Here is a 13,696-nt window from a genome sequence, read left to right as displayed (position 1 = left end):
ATCTGTGGAATCTCAGCTTTCAGAAAATGTGTTGTTTGTGCAGAAAGTATGAATTATAAATGATCGTTTTTGTGAGTTATGAGCAGAAATAGCAAGTGCCCGTTTTTGACATGGGCTCATTTAGAGGCTTCTTGTGAGACTTCTTTTTCGAAAAACTTTTTTTTTTTTCGTATCGTCAGTTAGCCAAGTTTCCTCCGGTCAGATGGGTATGGAATATTAATAGTTTCATGAATGACACTTCAGATATAGCACTGTTGCTACACATATAGCATTTTCGGACCCGAGCTCGGGTCCGTGGGGCTTAAGAGGTTAAGACATATTTTTAAGAAGTATAATTCATTTAAATGCATAGTATTTTCATTTAATTGATATAAGAAACCTTAAAGGTGGGGTAGGTAAGTTTCAGAAACCGGCTCGAGATACACTTTTTGTTATATTCCATGGAATGCTCTTAACATCCCGATAGCAATGAATATCTTAAGTGCTTTGACAAAAAATCCATAAAAAAATGTCATCTGTAGAAGCCGTAATACTGTAAAAAGTACAACCAATCTCGTGCCCTCATTGGTCATGTGCGCGTTCGTGTGTGTTGGAGGAGGGGCTCTATAAGGAAGTGGCAGATTTTCTCCGGTTGTGTATTTTCAAATTCTAGCGATCTCGAGCCGGTTTCTCAAACTTACCTACCCCACCCCACAAATAAAGAAAATAGTGAAGAAAAATGCCTACTTTTCTTTACAAACATAGGGCTTAGCCAAATGTTAGTAAGGGGGTGTGTGCCCTCACAGAGGTGCTGATAGTATAGTGTACTAATCAATGCTGACAATTGATGTCAAGTAAATCAGCAATCCATGTAAACATAACACTCTCAGTTTAAAAATAAATAAAAACATTTACATTAATTTGACTGGTGACTTTAGGAATTGTGGAAAGCTGATTTGGATAAATTAAAGAAGACTGTTACAGTCACACGGAGGAAACGACTGAGGAAGGTTGAGTTAAATAGATGCGTTTATTTTGTCCTCAGGCTCTTTGATAGGTTAAGGAGGCATGTCTCCATGGTTGGCTGCGTTTGGTCTCCTGCTCCTGATACCTGGGGCTCTGGGGTTTGCCATATTGCCAGGAGAGTCTCTGAATCACCTGGAAATCACTGAGATAGCCATCTTAAATGCCACCGTGCAGGCGTGCCGTGAGCTGGCCAAAGCTGAGGGGGCGGACTTCACGTTTCCTGTAAGAATACCCTCTGCTGAAGTTGGTTTTCTAGAAATGATTAGTTATATTATGTAATTTATTGTAATAATTGTTGACACTGTGTTTAGACACCGCCTTTCACTGCAATGACTGTTGCTGAAGCCTGCGGAACACCAAAGTCCTCCAAGAGTTTCCGCCAAGCCATTACATTCATCATACTGAGGAATATACGGGTGGACATCCGTCATGCCTTAAATGCCAGCTTCCACTTTGATGAGGAAATGTTTTTTCAAGGAAGGAAAATTATCACTGAGGGAATAAGGGTCATCAAAGCAAACAACAAGCAAGACAACTTTGAGGCAGCAAGGCAGAAATTGGGAGAGATTTTACATCCTTTACAGGTATTTATCATCACTTTAAAAACACTACAAATTCACTTTTAAAAGAAGAGACAATGTTAGTAACCCTGATCACCTTCTGCCATCTTGAAGGACTTCTACAGTCACAGTAACTGGGTGGAACTGGGCAACATATATCCAAACCCTAATCTGATCAGATCTGACACCAGCATTGGAAACATAGCAGGTAAAGAGATGGTATGAGCGGTTTATCTGTGCAGCACTGACAAAGAATGCAGCTTGGGTGTGATTATTGTGAAGTTATTTAGCATGAAAAAACGTTATCAAAAAAAATCTTTCTCGATGAACTTTTCCTCAGAGGAAAGCAGGGCAACATGCCGAAACTGTGACGGAGACGACTGCAGGAACAACATCTTGGAGGACATCATAGAGGAGGGGATACTGACCTCTGGATATTTTGGTTTAGTGCCTTTCGTGTCAACCAAACCAAAAGGTGATTCATTTCGATCAACATTATACCCTCAGAATTATTACTAGTTTATTACATTTGAGAAGTTGTATCGCCTTCCCAAAGTTTACACCTCAATGTAAGATCTATTTTTGATGGTGAGTAGTTGACTCTTCAACAAATGTCAACAACATTTCAAAGACTTAGTTAAATGTCTTAGTATCAGGAGAGCAGTTCAGTAATAAAAATGTGGATACACATTTCTTAACCTAAAACACATTTTGCATCATATTTTAGTAATGCTTGTGCATCGTGCAGCACTGCATTTATTCCTTTATTGATGTTCAAAAGGAAAATGCAGTCATGGAGGACCAGTTGATCAAACAAGCAACACCGAACCTAAAGGTGGGATCAACAAAGACACATTAGACTCCAGCCATGGACACCTCCACATGACAGCAGCAAATATGGCTGTAGCTGCCACCAGTGAGCTACTGGAGGACATTCGGGGGGCTGCTGGGATCAGAACCTTCCTCCAGTAAGAACCCCATTCTGCATGTTGCAGTTATAAAACTGCAAATGGGATCTTCTCTTATCTCTTTGTTTCTTCATCACTCAGAATGATGGGAATCTCCAAAGGATCCAGTAAAGCTCTTTGTTTCGTGATCGACACGACAAAAAGCATGAGCGATGACATTGATGCAGTGCAGGCCGTCACTTCCTCTATAATCGACAGTGGAGAAGGAACAGAAGACGCGCCCTCACTCTACATTCTTGTTCCTTTCAACGATCCAGGTAAAATCACAGTATGCTTCACATTGTGTTGATGTAAAAAACAAGCATCATTGAGATGTTTTCCTTCTCCTGTCTCCACATGAACTCCAGATGTTGGGCCGCTCGTAAAGACTACAGACCCAAATGTCTTCAAGAGCGCTATTAATTCCCTATCAGCAACCGGAGGAGGAGATGTTGAGGAACTGAGTCTTTCAGGGCTTCAGGTGCTGAGATGTGACCTAAATAAATAACTTCACCCCAAAGCATGTTGTGTTACCAGTTTTCTTTTAGCAAAAACAATCCATGTTATTCAATACTGTCTTCCTCATACAGCTGGCTTTAACTAGCGCTCCTTCAAATTCTGAGATCTTCCTCTTCACCGATGCACCTGCTAAAGACAAGCAGCTGAAAAGCACAGTGATCGCACTCATAGAGCGCACACAAACAGTGGTGAGTGTTAACTCATTTTTGGTCATTAAAGAATTGCGATCTTGTGAAAATGTCCTTACATATTTCTTGAATGATTTTTTTTTGTCTTGTGTTAACGATGATTATCTAAATACAGTATACAACGCTTGGAGGTGTGCACTGGTGGCAATAGTGGCAATAGCACTATATCAATGACACATTGTAGAGCTGCAACAATTAGTTGATCAACAGAGAACTCGTGCAATAGTTGTGATTCTGATCATTTATCAATTGTTTTCAGTATTTTAAGAGAAAATTATCTGGTCCCAGCTTTGCAGATCTAAGTATTTGCTGGTTTCCCTGGTAAGATTGCAAACTGAACATTTTTAATAGGCTCTGGTCCGGGAAGAAATGGACAATCACTGTAATGGCATCTTATAGACTCATCAATGATAGGTCAACCGGCAGATATTCATTATGTTGTAGTCCTTTTTCTTCAGATTAATGGCTGCTTTTGGACATTCTGATTTGTTTTACTTCCCCTGATTTGTTTCCTATCAGGTGAACTTCATGATTTCTGGCTCAACAGTGCTGAACCGTAAGACACATAGTGACGGGGAACTGAACAGGATCTCGGAGTCAGAGGCGGAGCTGTACAGAAACCTGGCTCAGGCCTCAGGAGGTCTGGCTATAGAAGTCACAAAGAGTGAGCTCCCTGTGGCCATCAGCATCATCACACAGTCCTCCAGCTCCTCTCTGGTAATCTCACAAATATCTTCTAAAGGTCACCTACTATGCAAAATCCACTTATTCGTGTATTTTATACATACACATGTGCAAAGACATTCTGAACGTTTCAGGAAAAATAAAAAATAAACACGATTTTTTACCATTAGCCAATCACCAACCAAGGTAACCCCCCCCCCCCACACCTTATCACCTGAATCTCCTTCTAGAGCACCATTGTGTTATGTTTAACCAAATATGTCGCAGAGGGGCGTGGGGGGGGCCAAACACTTCAGATACATGTTTTGTATATATCTAAGACCTATAATATATTGATGAAAAACAGTATAACCTTTAAGTGTTGTTCACTTCAGAGACTTCCCGATGTGTCATCTTGAATGTTTATTTCTCAGGTGACCCTACTGCAGGCAGCCAGGAACCCAGACAGCAGCGATACGTTCTCCTTTATGGTTGATGAAACAATAATGAACCCTTTAGTTTATATTACTGGACGCTCCATCAATTTCACTCTCACCAGCCCCACAGGTAATAACTGGCACACTCTTTATGAGAACACTCAACACATTATGTGCATCATTTCATCATCAGTAAGTCATAGTGCAAGTCATTGCGATGTAATTTCAGAACAACCACAGACTCTACCATCCGCTATCCAGTTTAATAAAACCTGCTGGTTTAGATGTATTTTAATTAATTGCTTTATGTACTTTTTTACATTAAAAAGTCATATTATAGTATGACCTGAGGAGATCATGCAAACATGTTGTAAAGTAGCTTAATCAACCATGTGTTTGCAGTCAAAATCCAAATGATGTACAAAAAAAGAGAAATTGGTCTTTGCAAAAATGTTGCAATAAAAGCAACAAAAATTGAAAATGATTGTTTCCTTCCTGCTTGTTGACTTTTTTTCTTTGAAGGTGAATCTGAGCAAAGCACAAACTCAAAAGGATCATTGATCATTAAATCCCAGTCAGTCGGAAACCTCCAGACTCTGCAGCTTGATAAACAAGTCGGACTGTGGACAATGAATATGGTGTCGACTAATCCGTACACTCTGAAGGTCATAGGTGAGACTTCCAGCTATATTTAATGTGTTAACTAAACACATTACCTTAAGCCTCAGCTCTATTTTTTAAGTGCTATTCAATTAGTACCTTAATTTAAAGGACAAACATTTTATCATTGTCAATGTGAGCATGTTAGCATGCGAGGTTAGCATTTAGATCTGCCTAAGACAGAACAGCTGGCATCACTTTAGACTCTTATAAAGCCAAAGCATAATAATTGGGTTTCCCATCCATATTCTAATTTCCGGTTTATATTTGAACCCCTTGGCAAATGAACAAAGATTAAAGGCAGAATATTAAAGTATAGCTCAACACAAAGCTTTGAGTTCATACATGAGGACAAAATCATCCTAAATGTTATCTATCTATTGGTACATTTAAGATGGTTTTGTGGTAGTGGTAATCCATATAATTTGGAATACAGATTGAAAAGTATCATGCTTTAGCTTTGTCTAAAGGGGTTTTTAAAAGAAACTCTGTATATGTACACTAATCCTTTTTTTCTCACAACTTTTGATTTGCAGGTCAGAGTCCTTTTGACTTCCTGTTTGACTTTGTGGAGGCCTCTCAGGGCCCGTTCCCAGGATATGATGCTCTTGACACTCGTCCCAGAGCGGGTAAAGGAAACTGTTAGGATGTTACTTTGAAGATATGCAGATATAAAATAACATTGTCAATTCAAACATGTTACATTTCATTTTTGTTTTAAAAAAGGTGTCAACGGTAGCTTGTTGGTGTCTTTAACGGGGAGTGACTCTGCCACGGTGACAGAAGTTGCTCTGGTTGAATCGTCGGGGTCGGGGGAGATTAAAGGAGTCGTGGCGTCGCAGGGGAGCGGGAACTTCTTAGTTCTCATCGACAGGATCCCATCAGAGGAGTTTGTGGTGCGGGTGAAAGGGAATAATGGACCAACAGTCTTCATAAGGCAGTCATCAACCAACTTCAGAGCCTCTAATCTGACGATCACTGTGAGTACCCATCCCAGACCAACACTGTCACACAAACACCACACATGAGAGGAGGTGGAACTAAACATGTAAACAGGGTTGGGAGGGTTACTCTAAAATTGTAAACCGTTACAATAACTAGTTACATGTCAACATGTTTTATGAGTAACCTAATCTAAGTTGCATAATATACAAGTAATGTAACCTGTTACTTTTGGATTACCTTAATATGAAATGCAAAGCAAATCAAAACAAAAGTAAACAAATATCAGTCAGATTTTGTGTATGTATTATGTAGTGTATAATGTAAGACAACAGATCAATGTGTCATCTTAAATTAAGGCAAGGCCTACATTATACTTAAGTTAACAAATGCTGTTTTAGTTAAAAACTTTAATTAAAAGTATACACAGTTTTTTTGTCTACTGCATTTAAAAACATAATATATTAAAAGAATGAAAAAATTAAAGTCAAAAAGAAAATTCACTCAGTTTGTCAACAATCCGTCTAACCCTGTAACTAAAGTGAACTTATTGTGAGCTAATTATCAATTGAAAATAAACTCATAATCAACTCAAATTCAAACTCGTTAGGTTTATTGTGCTCCCTTCCAACTTGTGTCTACATTTCTCTACAAAGTACAAATGTAAAAAAAACACTTTTTGCCACTTAGTCTACAAATGACTTATGACAGCAACTACAGTGAACTACTACAAAGTTCAAACATTTATTTCATTTACCAAACTAAAGTAACCAAAGAGTCCCTGAGCTGACTGAGCCTAAATCCCTAAAACGTTGCTGAAAGGTAGAGTGTAGAGTAGACTATACGCATTACACTGTTACACACCTACTATACAGGCTACACTGTAGTGACTGTACAGTCAGAGTGTACTGTACTGTCCGTACACCATGTCATTTATACAACTGTACATGTGTACGTTATACAGTACATACTACATACATAGTGATGTACATACATACTGTTAGAAATTCAAATCAATGTTGATATGGCGTAATTTTGAATTAAATACACTATTTAATTTAAATCAGTTTTATTCTGAAAAAAACGGAAGTTCACACTATTAACTTAATACTTTTATTCTGAAAATTATTCACTTCCGGTTAGCATTAGCATGTGGCGAAATGCTACGTTTTCAAACCGTGAATCGAAGGTGAAATGACATGTGATGTTGTACACTGGGATTAGCACTCATTTATTGACGCTGAATAACGTTTATCAGGGAATGTTTAAATAACCACAGACACCAGAATATACGTAAGTGCTAGTTTTTTTGCGAGTCCAAGTACCGGTTCCCGACGTTCCGGTTTTAACCGGACTTGAACTGAAACTTTTTACAAGTCCAGTACCGGTTCGGCGTACCGGTACGCAGCACTACTCACGGAAGTGATTTCAAAACAAAAGCACTCGTGTGCTTGGAACGGTGATTTATAAACAAGGTGAATTTAGCGATCACAACGAAAACGGCCAAGACACAGGCCTAAGTCTAAAATGGACAACATTGTTAGGAGATTTAAACTACAGCGATTCTGCACTGCGGTCACCTCAGCCGTCTCTCGAGTTTGTTTTTTCAATTCAGATGCTCTTCATTTGTTGTCCTGTAGCCAGGGCTGGACTGGGACAGCAAATCGGCCCTGGCATTTAGACCCAGCCGGCCCAAATCCATAAAACAAACAAATAGTAGCGGTTATTGACAAGAAGAATAACTCAGTATAATTTAAAAAAACGCTATTATTATCCTTTTTACGTACCAGGGGCAAACTAAACTAATACATACAACAAGTATGTGTAACTATCAATCATTAGAAATTAGACCTTCAAACCCTCTCACAAAGCGAACAGTGACCGAGCACTAATAGGGGGGTCTGATGGTGGTGGAGGCGGGGAGGGAGCGGATCAACAACTTGAGCAGCTGTCAACTCAACATTGTAAATAACCAACAAAAGACGATCACCGGTTCATCTTGTTTTTGGCTTGAGAATAGTTTGGGCAGCGTGAGAGCGTGAGATTGAGAGTGAAAGCGTGTGTCATACGCTAGATGCGTGAGAGTTGGCAACCCTGCATTACCTGCTGCAGGTGGGGCACCAGTTATACAAGAGGGAGACAATAGCTGTACTTATTTTTTAATGAGCCACATGCCATGATGCACCAACTTCAGACTTCCTTACAGAGCCACTCCTCCACCACACACGAACGCGCACATGACCAATGAGGGCACAAGATAAGTTTGTGCACAGATGGAAGGCTGACAGGCAGGTAGGCCAAACCAAGTTCCCATCAGCAAAAACACGTGGGTTTGCTATCCTGGCTCCAAAATGGTGGAATGAGCTCCCCATTGAAATCAGGACAGCAGAAAGCTTACACATCTTCCAGACTGAAAATTCATCTCTTTCGACTCCACTTCGAGCGATAGAATTGTTAACAAAGCACTTATATACTAAAGGACTGGCTTATCTAAAGCCAGTTGAGTAGCACTTGAAATGTTTGGCTCTATGAAACCTGATGTACTTTATGATTCTGTTTTCTTCAAGGTTGTGTCTTCCTGGTGGAACGCACTTATTGTAAGTCGCTTTGGATAAAATCCTCAGCTAAATGCAATGTAATATAATGTCTGGGGGGGTATGCCCACCCCCCAGAAGAAAAGTTTTAAAAATAACCCCTTAAATGATGACTTCTAGTTAATTTAAGGGGGGGGGACCCTATAGTGCCCTGCCTCCCCTTTCTATGACAACACGATAGAGATAGGACCAGATGAGTCTACAGGATGAGTCGACGGCATCTTTTCTTGGGCTTGTTTCTCCCACAGATTGACGCTCTGATATGACTCCCTGATAAACACTGCTATGTCATTGATTAGGTTGAAAAGTGTTCCACATTCGATGACATTTTGGGTAGTTTCAGCCAGGACAAGATTAAGAACATGAGCATAGCACCACACATGGACATGAGTGGGTGACTGGGAGGTCATCAGTGCAGAAAATCCTTTGTACCGGCCTTTCATATTGGATGCTCCATCCGTTGCATTACCTATACACACATGCCCTTGTCCAGTTTCAGATGCTTGAAGTATTGTCCGGTGGATGCGTGGCACTTCACTAAAGCCACAAGCCTCTCTTGCACAGTCTCATTGACATATTTTAAGATTACTGAACACTGATCCTGAGAAGTTATGTCTTGTGTTGTGTCCAGCTGAACAGAAGACATTCCGGCCTTCTGGACATCACTGGAGATACTTTCTTTGATTAGACTACGAACAGTTTCTATGATGGAGTTAACAGTAGTTTTGGAGAGTAGGGGGATGAGAGACCCTCTACCTTTTGTTCCACTGGATTGGTGCAATTTCTTGCTCTTCTCTACGCAATCATCCAGATGCTCTTTTAACCAGACATCATACTTTCCTAATAAAAGGATGAGCTCCAAAAAGTTACCGTGGTCCACGGTGTTGTCAGCTAGCATATATGCTCCCTCATTCTCCACCTGCCTGCACTTTCACCACATCCACCACATACTCCAAAACCTGACGTCTCTTTCGGACTTGTTCCCTATGAGCAGACATCTGACTGCCAGCAAACATGCTTTCGATGTCTGCTTTAGAGCACCGTAAGAAAAAAGCTTCAGCACAGGTTGAATGTGTAATGCTCTTTTTGTGCTCCTCTGTACGCTGGTGTGCGTGCCTCCAATCTGACATTCCAGTTATAAAGACATACAAAACAAAACAACATATGACGTCCCTTGCAATATGACGCCACTTTCTGCTGGTGCCATCTTTACAGGTGAATACCGTCTGCACAACTGGATTTCTGGTATGTTGTTGTGGGTGCTGTTCTAAAAACATCTGTAACATAGATGGCTCGGGGCGGGCAAAGTAATCTATGTCCTCCTGCTCTTTGCTCTCCTCACTCTCCTCCTCTGGGGATGCTACCTGGCTCAACACAATGATACAGAATGAATGGATTCCCTGATAGAGGTCCATACAAATAGGCATTGACATAACAATACCACACAGTTAATGGTCAAAACTACATGTGTGCCTCCATTTTTTATCTATTTCTATATTATTCATTCTATATATTGTCAATCAAAACTACCACAACAAGCTGACTATAAACATTTTCTTCAGGTCCCAAAAGACCACTGTTGCCCTTATAACCAAATAAGTAAATACACTAAACAAAACAAGCTGCCAGCTGACAGTAATTGTTCATGAATGTTGGTTAACTTTCAATGAGACAACGTATCAGAGTCCCATTAAGCTATATTTTAACTTGCCAGGGAAAACCTAAAAAAGCCAGCTTACTAGCTTGGAGGCTAACGAATGTTTCTCTTATAATATTTGTCTTATTAGTGCTTCATCAAAGGGATATTAATGGGTTCCAGAATTACAGAGTATCATAACCTTAATAATAATATTTTCCTAATTTTCTTAGCTTCTGCTTACCGCCAGTTCTCCTCGCTCTCCCCACTCGCGCTGATCTCTCTCCCTCTCATCATCTTCCTCACCACCAATATCGGCCACGGGTTAGAAGAAGATGGACCTGCACCTGTACTAAACATGTCGGTTATTTTGACACAAGCGGCAGCATCAGCACGAAGGGCCTGCTTTTTTCTTGCCCGCAATTGTTCTGCTCTCCCTTTTCGCTTGGCCTTCGCCTTCGCCATTTCTAACTCGAACTTTTTTTTTTCTCGAAAAAAAAGGAAGTTTGGCTTCAACGGCCGGCTCACCTCCTGGGGGCGTGATTTAATGATGCACACCGAGCGGCCCAAAGGGGGAGGTGATTAAAGATTTGATTGGGCCGGCCCAGTGTCAATTACTAAAAACATTTAAACAGAGGGCCAATATACCCGTCTTATGGGCCGGGACTTCAGAAAAAAAAAAGAAATGACGTGTCGGCCCAAAAGGCACGTCGGCCCACCGGGAAAATGCCCGGTATGCCAGATGGCCAGTCCACCCCTGCCTGTAGCCTATAGTTTAAATCTCCTAACAACGTTGTCCATTTTAGACAGAGGCTTATTATATTTATAGCCCTTAATAACATCCATTTTCTGGGCTCAATATGTGTCTTGGCCGTTTTCGTTGTGATCGCTAAATTCACCTTGTTTCCCTTTGTTTATAATATTATCACCGCTTTTGTTTTGAAATCACTTCCGTGAGTTTCGCCCCGCCCCTCGCTCCAATGACCATTAGACCATTTAGTAAGGTAAAAAGCAAAAAGACCTCTCAAACCCTCTTCCGTTTACGTGTTTAATAAAGAAAAACAATTGGACGGTAGATACACGGATTGCCTACCTATGATATATGTATCTTTATTTCTTAATGTCACACTGCAATTCTGCTAGTAATCTCAATAAAAGAAAATGTAACAGTCATCTGTTTAATTGATTTTTTTTGTAATTGAATACAGTTCCTACTCTTTGTATCCTGATTACTTAATCTCGTTACATGTCATTCGTTACTCCCCAAGCCTGCATGTAAATGTCCACTTGAATCATTGCTACAAAACCTGACTGTTGTCTGACTCCCTCTGTCTTCAGGCTGATTCAAGTAGCATCCTGGAACCAGGAACCCCTTTCTCTGTGCCCTTCTCAGTGATGAGCCACGAAATAGAGGGAAACATTTCCATCCGAGCCACTAACAACCAAGGTTTTGACTTAGCGTCTCCAACCAGTTTGTTCCTGGAAGCTGGAAACAGAGCCAACGACACGGTGACCCTCTCCGCTCCTCTGAACACCCCCTCTGGGACCGACTTCACCCTGACCATCGAGGCCGAGGCTCCGGGGGGCCAAGACACAAACTATGTCGTGATGCGTTTCTCTGTCTTTAGCACGGTAAAACTCCCACTGAAGAGTCACTTTTGGTCTGTGATTATCGGGAGAGAACTTCCGTAGACTATGGGTTACTTATTACTGGAAAAACATGAATTTCTTGAAATATTTTAAACCTGTGTGAATATTAATTTATTATTTGAGATTTTTCCTTCGCTGAATTCCTGTAGGCATATTTAAATGTTTGTATGTTCAGCTGACCTGATCTTCATTTACAAAGGTAGGATAGGATTTCATGTCAAATGTCATGTTATACTGTCTATGCCATACACATGTCATCCATATGGAAGCCTATGGCACAAGAATCACTGATCACTTCAACCATTTGTTGAATAATAATCAGCTGACCTGCTATCTACTTGCGTTAGGTAGGCTACAGATACAAATGTATACTATAGGCTTGAGAAAATGTACTTACTTATATTCCATTGCTAGAAAACTGAATGAATTACATCGTTACCTTCTTCCTCCTCTTGATGAACTCACTGATGTAAAACTCACTTAATCAATCATTTTCTTCCAATAGGTGACTGATTTCGCTCCGCCGGTGTGTAAGCTGCTGAGCCTGCAGTCCACCTGCTCTGATTCCTGCAGCTCGTCGATGTGGGAGCTCTCTGTCCAGGTGACTGATGGGGAAGGAGGCTCAGGTGTTGACAGTGTTACTCTCAGACAGGGCAACGGGACTTTGAACACTAGCCTGGCTGCTGGAAATGAAAAAATGACACTGGTTTCCTACAATGCTTATTGTTATTCGCCTAATGTGGAGCTGGTGGTTGTGGACAGAGTGGGAAATGTCGACATCTGTTTTTATGCTAATTCTCTGTCCACCAAAGTGATTCAGGATTCTCTTTGTCTAATCATAGTGGTGTTAGGGCAAATAATGAAAGCTGCAATAATCTAGGTTTCTACTTCTACAAACACTCAATCAATTGACTCTGTATTATCCTGCGGTGTCGTTTATTTTCATCATCAGAGTTTGCAGCAATAAACTAGTTTTGGTTATCACAGTTAAACCCAGTGTTCCCTAAAGTTGCAAACTTACCCAAACCGGATACCAGAAGCTAACTGTTAGCTTAGTGTAGCAACACAAATTAAGTGATAAAGTGAAATATGTAGCAAATATTTAGGAGTTTGTGAAGACCAAAAAAGAGAAAAAAGACAAACATGTTTCAGGTGGTTTGATGACCTTGTTTCAGATTGATGTGTTAAAGGCTAGGTAAGGGATAATGTGCAGTGACGCTTCGCGTCGGGCTCCTGATCAGCCTGTCGGTGTTCTTTTCCCCATAATGACCAAGTCGCTGCACATTATCCCGCTTATTACACAAGGCCACATTCTCAACAAAGTAACGATATGACTCCCAATATTAATTGAAATGCTTTTGTGGATTTAGAAAATGATTTTATTGATTTAAAAAATAGTTGTATGTATTGATTTAAATTGACATGCATCCTAAGAAAAGTAGTCCGTTGTTACTGTTTGAACTAACGTAGCAACGGCAGGAACTGCTTCGATAGCGTTTTTGAGGAGCTTTTTGATTACAGATTTGAAAACATCGTTGCTTGCTTTAAAAGTATACACAATTCATTATGTCAAACCTTGGGAAGTATCTAGATATCCCTGCCCTAATGCCAAAGTAACTGGCAACTGAATATGTGTCGCCATCTGATGTCTATATCTGGACCGCTGCGTAAAAAGGAGGGTTTCTGCCCGTTACTTCTCCGCTGTTTTCTTGTCGCTCTTGTCTTGTCAGTTGCATGCAGTTTGCTTTTTTTTTTTTTTTTTTTGCTTTTCGGCCAAACTGTATATATGGTTGCTGAGGCTTATGACTGCTGTTGTAAATCCTGGTGCCTGTTTTCTGCCTTCTGTACAGTGAATGCATGTCTTTCTGTTTATGACCCAATCATAACACTACAAC

General features: G+C 40.5%; 1 protein-coding gene across 1 annotated transcript; it reads left to right on the top strand.

The window, feature by feature from the left end:
• Positions 1–1,047: 1,047 nt before the first annotated feature.
• LOC117459098 (von Willebrand factor A domain-containing protein 7-like) lies at positions 1,048–13,682 on the top strand. The gene is made up of 16 exons (XM_034099954.1): positions 1,048–1,227; positions 1,317–1,589; positions 1,680–1,773; positions 1,906–2,040; positions 2,347–2,533; positions 2,615–2,790; positions 2,881–2,993; positions 3,103–3,219; positions 3,739–3,936; positions 4,317–4,449; positions 4,842–4,991; positions 5,516–5,608; positions 5,706–5,959; positions 11,490–11,783; positions 12,307–12,402; positions 13,652–13,682. Exons 1-16 carry the CDS (start codon positions 1,048–1,050, stop codon positions 13,652–13,654), a joined length of 2,496 nt encoding a protein of 831 aa, XP_033955845.1. The 3' UTR covers positions 13,655–13,682.
• The last annotated feature ends 14 nt before the right edge of the window (positions 13,683–13,696 follow it).

This window comes from Pseudochaenichthys georgianus, chromosome 14, assembly GCF_902827115.2.
Source record: "Pseudochaenichthys georgianus chromosome 14, fPseGeo1.2, whole genome shotgun sequence".
Taxonomy (NCBI): Eukaryota; Metazoa; Chordata; class Actinopteri; order Perciformes; family Channichthyidae; genus Pseudochaenichthys; species Pseudochaenichthys georgianus.
This window is presented reverse-complemented; position numbering and strand designations above follow the sequence as displayed.

What these genes read in the sequence shown, in the direction of transcription:
- LOC117459098 (XM_034099954.1), top strand. Translation starts at nt 1,048, where the DNA reads ATGTCTCCATGGTTGGCTGCGTTTGGTCTCCTGCTCCTGATACCTGGG. An exon ending in AGTCCTCCAGCTCCTCTCTG is followed by an intron (nt 3,937 to 4,316) that starts GTAATCTCACAA and finishes TTTATTTCTCAG; the next exon opens with GTGACCCTACTGCAGGCAGC. An exon ending in GTACACTCTGAAGGTCATAG is followed by an intron (nt 4,992 to 5,515) that starts GTGAGACTTCCA and finishes TTTGATTTGCAG; the next exon opens with GTCAGAGTCCTTTTGACTTC.